Consider the following 13151-nt stretch of genomic DNA (forward strand, 5'->3'; position numbering starts at 1 on the left):
TTGACCCTGAGGGAGGCCATGGCAAAGGGAAGGTGTGTTCATTGCAGGAGGACATGCCCTTGCGTTAGTTACCCCAGAACACGCTGGCCCTTGGGATTGAAAAATAGGAAATGGTATTGAGAAATCTGGGGCAGCTCCAGGGAGGGGAAGGCCACCAGAGCCGTGGGCTGGGCTGAGGTGGACGGGGGGGTGGGGGGGGGCAGGGGGAGGCAGGAGCCAGATAAAAGGCAGCCTCCAACAGCCTCTGCTCATTCCCTCCCAATCCTCTCCCTCCATCCCTCAGTCTCTCGGTCCCTCCACTGCCCCTGCACCATGGGGCCTGCCTCAGGCCCCAGCCTGCTGCTGCTGCTGACCAACCTCCCCCTCGTGCTGGGGGAGCCCCTGTGAGTGGTCACAACCCCTTCCCCAACAGCGTTGCTTCTGAGGTTGGAGTGGGTGTTTGTGGGGTCAGGTCTCAGGAGGATTCAGGGTGCATTTGGGTGCCTGTGGAGGCAGGGGCCAGTGGGTTGGGCTGTTAAAGAATTCGGGATGCCCGTGACTTCAAGAGTTCATGAGTTGGGTGTTTGTGGAATTCAGAGTTGTGATGGGGGGGTGGGTGTTTCTCCAACCGGGGGTCTGTGGGTTTAGGGTGCATGGCGTGTGCTGTTCAGTGATTCTGCCGCGGTAGTGGAGGCCTCGAGGTCTGACAGCATGGGATTTGGGAGTTTCCCGATGTGTGGGTGAGGGTTGGGATTGCCGGGCCCCTAGAACAGCATCCCCTGCCCCCACCTGCTCCTGCAGGTTCTCCATGATCACCCCCAACGTCCTGCGGCTGGGGAACCAGGAGACCGTGGTGCTGGAGGCCCACGACCTGAACCAGAACACTGAAGTCACGGTCACCGTCCACGACTTCCCGGCCAAGAAGCAAGTGCTGTCCAACGAGAAAACCGATCTGACCGGTGCCAACGACTACATGAGCACTGTCACCGTCAGGGTGGGTGTGCCTGCTGATGCCCCAGCCCTCTCTGAGCCCCTCCCACGTCGGAGCCCGCCCCTCTCTGAGACTCCTCCGTGAACCAGCCCCTCCTATCCTGAGCCCCACTCCACTGTGAGGTCCTCTGGGCCCCCTGTCTGCTTCCCCCTTCTTATCCCCCTCTCTGACCCCTGCCGCCTCCCTAGCCCTTGGTCCCTCTCCGAGAGCCCTCTTCTCTCAACCTGGCCACACCAGGGAGACCAGGAGTGCTGGGCAGGTGCTATTGGTGGGAGGGGCAGGTGTGGGCCCCAGGGAAGGCCTGGGGGCCGGATGTGGGCAAGGGGCCCCGAAGGAGACCCCTAATGATCCTCTGGTCCACCCCTAGATCCCGACCGACAAGGAGTTAATATCAGAGAAGGGAAACAGTTTCGTGACTATCCAGGCGGCCTTTGGGGCCACCGTGGTGGAGAAGGTGGTGCTGATCAGCCCTCAGAGCGGGTACCTCTTCATCCAGACGGACAAGACCATCTACACCCCGGGCTCCACAGGTAAGGGACTGGGCAGCGGCTGGAGAGGGCCAGGGGCCGGGCTGTGGGGAGGGGCAGGGCCTCACCCACCGCCCCCTTTCTCTCCCGCCACCTCCCAGTCCTCTATCGGATCTTCACCGTGGACCACAGCCTGCTTCCCGTGGGTCGGAGTGTTATTGTCGTCATCCAGGTACCAGCCAGCCAGGGCCCCAGATGCGCCCCAAGCAGAGACTCGGGGAGAGACAAAGAGACAGAGAGAGACAGAGAAAGAGACTCCAGAAAAGGCACACCTGAAGAGACCTAAAGGCAAAGAAATGTGTAGAGCCACAAACACAGAAAGAGTCCTGGAAACAGGGAAGACATACAGGGATACCACGTGGATTCTGGCTCCAGATAAATCTCTGATTACTGCGTGACTCCAGAAAGGTCACTTCACCTTGCTGGGCCTCAGTTTTCTCATCTGAAGTTTGGGGTGACGGATAAAACCTATGTAGTTCGTTCCGCCTCCTGCAGCCAGAGGGCACCCGCGAGCACCCAACTCAGGTCCTGCCCTCTGCCCAGAGCCCTCCAGGTGTTCCCACCTCTCTGGCGTAAAAGCCTAAGTCCTCCTGCGGTCCCCAAGGGCCTGCATGATCTGCCCTGTCCCCTCTCTGTTCTCCCCTCCTCTCTCTCTTCCCCTTACTCGTTCGGCTCCAGCCACATGGGCCTCCTTGCTGTACCTCCCACTGCCATGCAGGACCTGCCCCAGGACCTTTGCACATGTTGTTCCGCTGTACCCAGAAAACCCTCTTCCTCCAAATACCTACACTGCTTGCCCCCTCACGTCCTTCAAGTCTTTGCTCAAATGTCACCAATGTCCCAATTTCACAGAGAAGCCTCCCTGAGCATCCTATAAAATTGCAACCACCCCTCCCCCGCAACGTACACACACCACAATCTTCTCCCTTCTTGTCATCTCCTCTTGGCATCCTAACATTGGGTTTATTCATTTGCTAATTGCCCCTCCCCCAACCTCCACAGAACCTAAATTCCACAGGGGAAGGGATTTTTATCTGTTCGCTCAGGGCCTTATCTCCTAAACCCAGAAAGTGCTTGGCATATAGGGAGAAGGGAGGAAGGGAGGAGGGAAATGGAAGGAGGAAGTGAAGGAGGGAGGGAAGAGGTGGGTCTTTCTCAGAGAATCATCAGGAGTATTTCTTGAAATCATGCAAACGTAACAGGAACCAGGTTCTGACAGCCGTGAGCTGACTTTGGGGGTCAGTGGAATGTGTGGGGACCGGCGAACACACACCTCTAATGGCACAGCCTCGGCCCAGTTCCAGTCAAATGTCGCCTCGTACCAACAGGAATCCATTATCCACAATTATCCCAATCTCCAAGAGAAGCCAGAAAGCCAGATGTTTACATGATGTCTCCTGGCGTTTCATTATTGGCAACAAATGAAATAATGTATATTTGGTCGAACCACATGTAATTGCTATCCTTATAGGTCAAAGAGTCGAACATAGGCAATCCTTTGTGGCTCAGCACCCACAAAATGCTTACCACAGAGTCCCCTACTTTGTGCCGACGAAGTAGGTGGTAAATGCTAGTTATTGCTAGTATTCAGACAGACACTGATGACAGGGAGCTCCGGCTTACATTAACTGGGTCTCAGGCCAATGAAGTACGGGCTCTATTTATCCCTTTTTCTAGATGGGCACATTGAGCACAGAGAGGTTAAGGAACTTGCCCAACGTCACACAGCTCATAAATGGCAGAGCGGAGATTTGAATCCAGGCCGACTGACCCGAGTCCATGTTCAAAACCAGTAGTGGTGGTTTTGAACACACAGAGAGTGGCCAGACACAGAGAGGGAGAGGAGAACCTAGGGGTTAAGCCCGCTCTCTAAAGAGACACACCCTCCGTGTCTCCACAGACTCCCGACGGTATTCCCATCAAGCGGGACTCCCTGTCTTCTCAAAACCAGGTTGGCATCTTGTCCCTGTCTTGGAACATCCCGGAGCTGGTCAAGTATGTCAGGCCCTCCTGGAGGGGGTTCCCTATCCCAAGGGAGGGCGTGGGGGCATGTGGGGCTCACTCGCCTGCCTTCCCCCACAGCATGGGGCAGTGGAAAATCCAGGTCCACTACGAAGATGCCCCGCAACAGGTCTTCTCCGCTGAGTTCGAGGTGAAGGAATACGGTAAGAGGAGAGAGTCCGGGTGGGGGACCCCGTGGCGCCGGGCCCCAGGGCTGGTGCCCTACTGGTGTGTCTCTTCCCCCAGTGCTGCCCAGTTTTGAGGTCCAAGTGGAGCCTGAAGAGAAATTCTACTATATCGATGACCCGGAGGGCCTGGAGGTCACCATCACGGCCAGGTGAAGGGCTGGGAATGGGGCCAGGTGGTAGGATAGGTGAGGGGGCAGGTGAGGGGGCAGGTGAGGGCCAGGTGAGGATCAGGTGAGCAGTCGGGGGTGGAGCCGAGTGAGGGCCGGGTGAGGGGCTGGGTGAGGGGCCAGATGTGGAGCAGGTGAGAACCAGGTGAGGGACCAGGGGCTCTGTGGGAGGAGTGAGTGGACGTTTGGAGGGAGGCGTGCCTTTCAGGAGAGGAGCACCTGAGACTCTCTTGCCTCCCAGGTTCTTGTACGGGAAGACTGTGGATGGAACAGCCTTCGTCATCTTTGGGATCCAGGATGGTGACCACAGGATTTCGCTGGCCCAGTCCCTCACCCGTGTTACGGTGCTCTGCCCCTCCGAGCCTCCTCCACTCTGAACTTCTGCCCTCCCCCACCCTCACCCCTCACCCCTCCCCTTTTCTGAGTCTCCTTTCCTCTTCCCAGATCGAAGATGGCACTGGGGAGGCCAAGCTGAGCCGAAAGGTCCTGCTGGACGGGGTGTACCCCTCCCAAGCAAATGCCTTGGTGGGGAAGTCCTTGTACGTGTCAGTCACTGTTGTCTTGCACTCAGGTGAGGCCTGGTCTGAGGGCAGAGGCCCAGCTGGGGGGGGGGAGGCCCAGTCTGAGGGCAGATGCCCAGAATGAGGGTGGAATCCAGTCTGAGAAGGGAGAGGAGAGACCAAGTCTAAGAGAGGAGATCAGATGAAAGTGATATCCAGCTTGACAAGAGAGGCCCAGGCTCAGAGGGGAGGCCCAGAATGAAGGTGGGATCCAGTCTGACAGAGGAGGCCCAGTCTGAGGGGGGAGGCCCGGTGTGAAGGTGGGATCCAGTCTGACAGAGGAGGCCCAGTCTGAGGGGGGAGGCCCGGTATGAAGGTGGGATCCAGTCTGACAGAGGAGGCCCAGTCTGAGGGGGGAGGCCCGGTATGAAGGTGGTATCCAGTCTGACAGAGGAGGCCCAGTCTGAGGGGGGAGGCCCAGAATGAAGGTGGGATCCAGTCTGACAGAGGAGGCCCAGTCTGAGGGGGGAGGCCCGGTATGAAGGTGGGATCCAGTCTGACAGAGGAGGCCCAGTCTGAGGGGGGAGGCCCGGTATGAAGGTAGGATCCAGTCTGACAGAGGAGGCCCAGTCTGAGGGGGGAGGCCCGGTATGAAGGTAGGATCCAGTCTGACAGAGGAGGCCCAGTCTGAGGGGGGAGGCCCGGTATGAAGGTGGGATCCAGTCTGACAGAGGAGGCCCGGTCTGAGGGGGAGGCCCGGTATGAAGCTGGAGTCCAGTCTGGAGGGGTGGCCCAGGAGCCTGCCCTCACGGCTGGCCCCCTCAGGCAGCGACATGGTGGAAGCGGAGTACAGCGGGATCCCCATCGTGACCTCCCCCTACCAGATCCACTTCACCAAGACACCCAAGTTCTTCAAACCAGCCATGCCCTTTGACCTCATGGTGAGACCCAGGGTGCTCCTGCAACCCCCCACCTTGCTCCGGAGCACTGGCTACGCTTCTGGGTCCATCTACACCCCCTCCACCTGCCTCTGCACCCACAGGTGTTCGTGACAAACCCTGACGGCTCCCCGGCCCGCCACATCCCCGTGGAGATCCAGGGCACCAAAGCACAGGCCTTAACCCAGGAGGACGGTGTGGCCAAGCTGACCGTGAACACACCCAAGAACCCGCAGCCGCTGCCCATCACCGTGAGTCCTCACCCGCCTGCGGCCCCATTCCAGAGAGCGAGGGGACTGTATTTACACAGAGGGACCCTGCCCACTGCCCGCAGCCATCCTGCCACCTGCAGAGTGGGGCCCTTTTATTTGCATAAGGGGATCATGTCATTCACATAGAGATATTTTCATTCACACAGAGAGGTTTTCATTTGCAGAGAGGGGTTCTCGTCTGCTCTAGAGGTCCTTCTGGCTGCTTCGCTATCTTAGGAGGATCATTGTGATCATATTCAACCCACGTAGATAATCCAAAACAATCTCCCATCCTCTGACCCTTAATTTAATTCCATTTGCAAAGTCCCTCCTGCCACAGAAGGTACCATGTTCACAGGTCCCGGGAATTAGGACATGGACATCTTTGGGGGGGCCAGCATTCATCCCTCTTTCCTTGCGCAGGTAAGCACGAAGAAGGATGGTATCCCACAGTCTCGACAGGCCACCAGGTATATGGAGGCCCAACCCTACACCGCCATGGGCAACGTCAAAAACTACCTGCATCTCTCCGTGCCTCGCTTGGAGCTCAAGCCAGGGGAAACTCTCAATGTCAATTTCCACCTGCGGGCGGACCCCAACCAGGAGCGGACCATCGCCTACTACACCTACCTGGTCCGTGGCTTCCTAAGATCCCAGGCACCACCCCCCGCCCCCACCCCCGCCACTTCTCCAGCGCTCCCAAGCCCAGGTTGCCCCACTCCCTCCCACCTTGCTGATCCTTGTACCAACCTGCTCCCCCCCAGGTCATGAACAAAGGGAAGATTTTGAAGGTGGGCCGCCAGAAGCGGGAACCTGGCCAGGACCTGGTCGTCATGCCTCTGACCATCACTGAGGACTTCATTCCTTCCTTCCGCCTGGTGGCTTATTACACACTCCCTGGCAACAATGGCCAGAGGGAGGTGGTGGCCGATTCCGTGTGGGTGGATGTCAAAGACTCCTGTATGGGCACGGTAAGCTTCCCAAGCCTTCCCCTGAACCCAGCTTGGGACTCCCCACTTGGCCAGTGCTTTCTCGATCTCTGCCTCTCTCCAGCCTTCCGGGTGGGCTCTCCACGGTGGTCACAGCATCTCTGCCTCCGTCTTCTCCTTTCCCTGCCCCTTCTCTCCCCCACCCCACACCTACACCCCCCCACCTCCTTGCTCCCCATGCACCGCTCTGTTTCAGCCTCAGGGCAGGGCCTCTCCCCTGGCCTTCCTGCCTTCACTCCCTCTGGCTCCAGCAGCACCACAGCTGCCCTCGGCTGACCGAGACCCGGCCTGGCAGCGCTGACCCCTCGCTCCTGCCCCCCCCCGCACCCCCCCACACAGCTGGTGGTGAAAGGTGGCAGGAAGGACGAGAGGCCACACCTGCCCGGACAGCAGATGATCCTCAAGATCCAGGGTGACCCGGGGGCCCGAGTGGGGCTCGTGGCGGTGGACAAGGGTGTGTTCGTGCTGAACAAGAAGAACAGGTTGACTCAGAACAAGGTGCGCCCCTGGCCGCTACAGTTGGGTGGAAGGCAGCAGAGGCAAAGGGGTGGCATTGGGGTGAGGTGGCGGTGGTGCTGCGGAGGGCACTGGAAGTGGGGTCAGGCTTGGGCTGGAAGGAGGTCGGAGCGGACGCAGGCGGGCTGGATGTTAAGGCTGCAGGAGGGAGTGCAGATGGACGAGCCCACGCTGGGGGTGGTCGTGGCCACGGCCGGTCGCCGCTCTGAGACGGGTCTGGGCACGAGAACGGAGGGGCGGGTGGGCGTGTTGGCCAGGGGGTGGAGGCCCCGGCCGTGACCCCTTCCAGCCCCGCAGGTCTGGAACGTGGTGGAGAAGGCAGACATCGGCTGCACAGCGGGCAGTGGGAAGGACTATGCCGGGGTCTTCACGGACGCGGGGCTGGCCCTCAAGACCAACAAAAACCTGCAGACAGCCCAGAGGACGAGTGAGTGCCGGGGAGGGCAGGCTGGACGGCAGGGTTCTGGGGTCAGGGGGCCCTGGGTTCAAGTCCTGCCTCCACCTAGCAAGTCACTGCTTTCTGAGCCTCAGTTTCCTCCTCTGTCAAATGGGAGCAACAACTCCCCTCCCTCGTGGCTACTGAGAGGAGTACATCAAGGACTCATGGTCGGTGCCTAATCCATCCTGTTGCTGTCTGCCTGCCCCTCAGCTCTTGAGTGCCCCAAACCAGCCGCCCGGCGCCGCCGCTCCGTCCGGCTCATGGAGAAGAGGCTAGACAAAGGTGGGAGCCCTGCCCGCCCCCTGACCCTTGCCCACACGGGGCCCCAGCCAAGGAGGAAGGCGGGCAGGGCCTGGCCATGGGGACGGCCTCCCCGCGGGGCTGCCCCGAGTTCCTCCTGCTTCAAGGCCCCGGGCTGAGGGCATGACGTGGGGTCTGTGCCCTCCACAGAGGGCCAATACCCAGTGGACGTGCGCAAGTGCTGCAAGGACGGCATGCGGGACAACCCCATGAAGTTCTCCTGCGAGCGCAGGGCCCAGTTCATCTTCCACGAGGAGAAGGAGCGGTGCGTGAAGGCCTTCCTCGACTGCTGCAACTATATCACCCAGCTGCGGCTCAATCACAGCCATGACGGCCCCCTGGGACTGGCCAGGAGTGAGTCTGCTGCGGGCCGGAGGGGGCGGGGCTGGGGACGGAGGGGCCCGTCTGAGGGAGGAGGGCCTGTCTGAGGGAAGAGGGGGCCTGTCTGAGGGAGGAGGGCCTGTCTGAGGGAAGAGGGGGCCTGTCTGGGGGAGGAGGGCCTGTCTGAGAGGGAGGAGGGCCTGTCTGAGGGAAGAGGGGGCCTGTCTGAGGGAGGAGGGCCTGTCTGAGGGGAAAGGGGGCCTGTCTGAGGGAGGAGGGCCTGTCTGAGGGGAAAGGGGGCCTGTCTGAGGGAGGAGGGCCTGTCTGAGAGGGGATGATGCCCCTGTCTGAGATGGGTTTTTAGCTTGTCTTTACCAAAGAAAACTAATTTATGGTGCTTTCCAAAGAGGTGCCTAACTCAATGCCTAACAACCTTTGTCACTTCATTTTCATTCATTCGTTCATTCATTCAGTTCTGGGTAAGACAAATGTGTACCCACTTGAAACTTTACATCTCAGGCCAAATAAATCTTAAGCAAAGCCAAGAGAAATTTCTAACGCCATTTAAAGCACAACCAGAGCAGTCTCTGTCACAAAGCGGCGCTGAGGACAGGCATTGCCTAACTGCCATTTGCTGAGAGGCTTTGAGCCCAGTGAGGCCTGATCCCTCCTTTTTAAAAAATGCTTTTTAATGTGTCTTGATTAGGGAAAGATCTTTCTGCTAGGATGGGCGTTGTCGAAACTGAAGCCAGGGACAGCACATGGTAAGCAGTGCAGGACCTTCTGTGAGGGTCACCTTGGCAAATTCCCAGCTCATCCCACGCTTTCCAGATTGTTCTTTTTAACCATTTCATGCAGAGCGTTCGCTGCTCTGGTGATCGTTCTCATTGGCCCTTTGAACACTTTCCCACTGTTTTCATGGGGGACCAGAAATTGTGTCCTTCAAGTTGGGCTCCTCGAACAAAGGCCCATGTGAGCGGCTCTTGAAATCGAGGGAAATTACCTTATTAACTACAGGATGAAAAGTCACGAAAGATAATACCTTTGCTCAAAAACTGAGGAAGAAGGGGAAATTTCACAGCAGCAGGCTGCCTGATCAAAGCAAAAATAATACTCTTTTTTTTTTCTTTAAAGAATCTCCAACAGAAAAAGTGGAAATGGGCATAAAAACCTTTCTTTCCCCTCTGAACCATGTGAGGACCCACCACCCCCAACTAGCTCAGTGTGGATTTCCTAGAAGCAGAGTTATTCTCCCAGAAAACCCAGCACAGTCACCAGAATTAGGACATTAATGTTGAGTCGTTGTCACCACCAAACCACCAAACCTCCAGCCCCATTCAAGTTGCGCCAGTGGTTTCGCTTTGGTTTGGTCTGGCTTGGTCTGGTTTGGTTTGGGTTTAGGTCCTTTATAGGAAAAGGATCCGGTCCAGAATCGGACGTAGTATTTGCTGGTGGGGTCTCCTTAGTGTCCTTGAATCTGCCCAACCCCTGCAGAGCATCCATCTTGCAGTGACTTTCATGTCCAGCTCCTTGGGGGGCTGTCCCGCCGTTTGGGTTGGCTTAATGTTTCCTCATAATTACATTCAGCTTTTGCATTTTTGGCAGCACTGTCACAAAAGAGACATTGTGGCCTTCTTAGTGCATCCTATCAGGGGCCCTTATGACCTTGATTTGTCCCCTTGTTGGTGATGTAACCCTTGATCACTTGGTTAAGGCAGTGTCTTCTGGGTTGCTTCATTGTAAAGTTCCTCTTTGTTCCCTTATAGTTGCTTTTTTAAAATTTTTTTATTGTTATGTTAATCACCATACATTACATCATTAATTTTGGATGTAGTGTTCCATGATTCATTGTTTGTGCATAACACCCAGTGCTCCACGCAGAACGTGCCCTCTTTAATACCCATCACCAGGCTAACCCATCCCCCCACCCCCCTCCCCTCTAGAATCCTCAGTTTGTTTTTCAGAGTCCATCGTCTCTCATGGTTGGTCTCCCCCTCCGATTTCCCCCCCTTCATCCTTCCCCTCCTGCTATCTTCTTCTTCTTCTTTTTTTTCTTAACATATATTGCATTATTTGTTTCAGAGGTACAGATCTGTGATTCAACAGTCTTGCACAATTCACAGCGCTCACCATAGCACATACCCTCCCCAATGTCTATCACCCAACTACCCCAACCCTCCCACCCCCCACCACTCCAGCAACCCTCAGTTTGTTTCCTGAGATTAAGAATTCCTCATATCAGTGAGGTCATGTGATACATGTCTTTCTCTGATTGACTTATTTCACTCAGCATAACACCCTCCAGTTCCATCCACGTCGTTGCAAATGGCAAGATCTCATTCCTTTTGATGGCTGCATAATATTCCATTGTGTATATATACCACTTCTTCTTTATCCATTCATCTGTCGATGGGCATCTTGGCTCTTTCCACAGTTTGGCTATTGTGGGCATTGCTGCTATAAACACCTTAGAGTTGCTTTTGAAACTTCTTTTTGCTGTCAGATCACAGCAAAATTCAAGCCAAGGGAAATTTTCCCCCAGATCAATTTTTACGTAGCCTGTATGACAGTAGGTAGGGGACTCCTTATATGGTAACACATATTTTTTTTGTGCACACTTATATTTTTATCGTTTTTTTTTTATTCTTTATTGTTTTGGCTCTTAAGAGGCAGTCACCTCTTAAAGGCAGACATTGCCAAAGTGGACAGATATTTCTAAATTCTTTTAGCTGGAAGGCTAGTGCTCCCTCCACCACCACCCCTAAAAACGACCCAAAGATTTCCAACACACATGAACAAAGGATTCTCCCTTCAACTTGTGCAAAATATACTAACCTAGGCTTGCTGCATACTACTCCAGCAAACTACAGACTTCCTTTCTCAAAGAGGAAAATTAGACAAAAATATCTGATCTACCAGCATAGGGCTTACACACACGTGGGTGTTTTCATCCCCTAGCATTGTTTCCTTTTTTAGCCAATTATGGGTGAGACAGAGAGTTGCTTACATGTTCGTACCCCAAAGGCACTTTGACGGGTTATTCCAGAATGTGGATGGATTTAGGCATCAGTGGACTTCACCTACTTTGTTATTTGGCAGACCGAGAGCTGAGTTACAATCTGCCCATCATGTTTTGAAGAAAGCCTAGACAGGGTTGAGCCCTATTCTGGCCCCGCTTCATCTACTTGCCGATGGTGTCAGCCAGGCTTGAAAAGGCCACTGCCTCTCCAGGGGTCACCATCAGGTCTGGGGAGTCTGTCGAGCCCCCTGTTTGCTTCAGGACCATCACCATCAGATGCGGCAGGCAAGGAGCCTAGGAACCACAGGCTGAGAGAGAGGCTTGAGCATATGCTTTCAATTCTATGAAAATTGGGGGAGGGGTAAATAATATAACCAGCCTGGATTGTTTTTGCCTTTATACCAACACAGTTGTAAAATATAATTTTTAATAGTGTGTTTATGGAGGAAGGAGTCACAAAGGCAAACATGCCTGCCCGCCCCCCCGCAAAGTCATCGCACAGCCATGGGTGTGTTTTGCTGCTAGGAACCCCTCCAGAGATACAGAGATAAATATCTCCAGGGACAGTGGGGAAATGGGTCTGTTCTAAAGCCAGATTGCTCCCCTCCCCACCACTACCTCCCAGGTGACTTGGATGAGGAGATAATGCCGGAAGAGGACATCGTTTCCCGAAGCCAGTTTCCTGAGAGCTGGCTGTGGACCATAGAGAATCTCAATGAACCCGAGAAAAATGGGTAAGGCTGAGATACCCCCCAACTTCAACCCACACCCCCAGACAAGCTCCTATAGCACCCGAGACTGGACCACTTAATTTGCATGCACCCCAAACCCCCTCTTTTCTGGAGTTGCTGTGCAACCCCACAACCCAGCCTAGAAAAATTGGGAGTCAGGCTACTCACATTTGCCCAGCCGCCACCCCCCTCCAACCCTCCCCTTGGGGCCCCTCCATCCCTGCGCTGTCCCACAACCCGGACATATGTCTTCTAATGCTCCCACATCTCCCCCATCCAGAATCTCCACGAAGACCATGAATGTGTTTTTGAAAGACTCCATCACCACTTGGGAGATTCTGGCTGTGAGCTTGTCGAAGAACAAAGGTGAGAGAAGGTGGTGGCCCCACCCTCGGGAGGCAGGGACCCCAAGGCCACTGGGCATTTTCTCATCCCATCCAGAGAGATCCCTGTTTCTTGGTGGCTGGAGGGGTATCAGATCCTACTCTGTGGGTGATATAGTCAGTGTCTTTTTGTAGACAGATTTTATTTTGAGAGCAGTTTCAGGGTCACAGCAAAATTGAGGGGAAGGTACAAAGATTCCCCACACACCCTCATTCCACCCCCCCACATGCACGGTCTGCCCGACTACCAGCACCCCGCATCCAGCACGGGCCCGGCATCATCAACCCAAGTTCATAGTTGACGTTAGGGTTCACTCTTGGTGTTGTACAATCTATACGTTTCGAACAAAGGTATAAGGATGCATATCCACCATTGCAGTATCACACAAGATAATTTGCAACCACAAACACCCTTAAAGGGTGATGTCGATAGGAGGGTGGGCAGAGTGGTTAAGAAAATGTAGAAGAGGAAGCAGAATGAAATGCATGATTGGAACATTGGTGGTCACATTATGAAACCTGGCTGTTCCCGGCCCTCCGCTGCGGAGAGCCAGCTGTGAGAGCCTGGGGAGTCCTGCCCTACGTGGGTGGTCTCGAGCAGGGCAGGGAGCGGGATGAGAAGAGGGACGCGTGAACTTTAAGCACCAATTTTAAGTGGCGCCAAAAAACTCTGGTGCCCAGATAAGTAATATTTTCACGCAATCATTTTATTTTATTTTATTTTATTATGTTATGTTAATCACAGGACATCATTAGTTTTTCATGCAGTCATTTTTTAAAAATCAATGTGAGTGCAAAAAAAAAAAAATCCATGATGAACAAAACATCTACATTTTAAATGGAAGCCAGGGCCGCACCAAGCCATACTGGAATTTGAGGCAAGAGGGAGAGAGAGCGGGGGGAGGGGCAGA

The 13151-nt window shown here is 55.0% G+C and overlaps 1 protein-coding gene across 1 annotated transcript in view; it reads left to right on the forward strand.

Annotated features, from left to right (window-relative positions):
* Positions 1-237: 237 nt before the first annotated feature.
* Positions 238-13151, forward strand: part of C3 (complement C3) — a 33203-nt gene continuing 20289 nt past the window's right edge. The window contains exons 1-19 of the mRNA XM_088017781.1: positions 238-383; positions 781-973; positions 1338-1500; positions 1599-1669; positions 3398-3492; positions 3580-3662; positions 3745-3835; positions 4095-4197; positions 4298-4424; positions 5179-5294; positions 5396-5542; positions 5966-6175; positions 6307-6513; positions 6871-7029; positions 7345-7474; positions 7697-7768; positions 7937-8140; positions 11752-11860; positions 12138-12223. Of these exons, the coding sequence (XP_087873907.1) occupies positions 313-383; positions 781-973; positions 1338-1500; positions 1599-1669; positions 3398-3492; positions 3580-3662; positions 3745-3835; positions 4095-4197; positions 4298-4424; positions 5179-5294; positions 5396-5542; positions 5966-6175; positions 6307-6513; positions 6871-7029; positions 7345-7474; positions 7697-7768; positions 7937-8140; positions 11752-11860; positions 12138-12223 (2437 nt within the window). The 5' untranslated portion in view covers positions 238-312. The remainder of the gene's footprint in view (positions 384-780; positions 974-1337; positions 1501-1598; positions 1670-3397; positions 3493-3579; positions 3663-3744; positions 3836-4094; positions 4198-4297; positions 4425-5178; positions 5295-5395; positions 5543-5965; positions 6176-6306; positions 6514-6870; positions 7030-7344; positions 7475-7696; positions 7769-7936; positions 8141-11751; positions 11861-12137; positions 12224-13151) is intronic.

This window comes from Eumetopias jubatus, unplaced genomic scaffold (assembly GCF_037043125.1).
Source record: "Eumetopias jubatus isolate StellerSeaLion01/CBP00866 unplaced genomic scaffold, mEumJub1_p1.0 scaffold_1, whole genome shotgun sequence".
NCBI classification, from domain to species: Eukaryota; Metazoa; Chordata; class Mammalia; order Carnivora; family Otariidae; genus Eumetopias; species Eumetopias jubatus.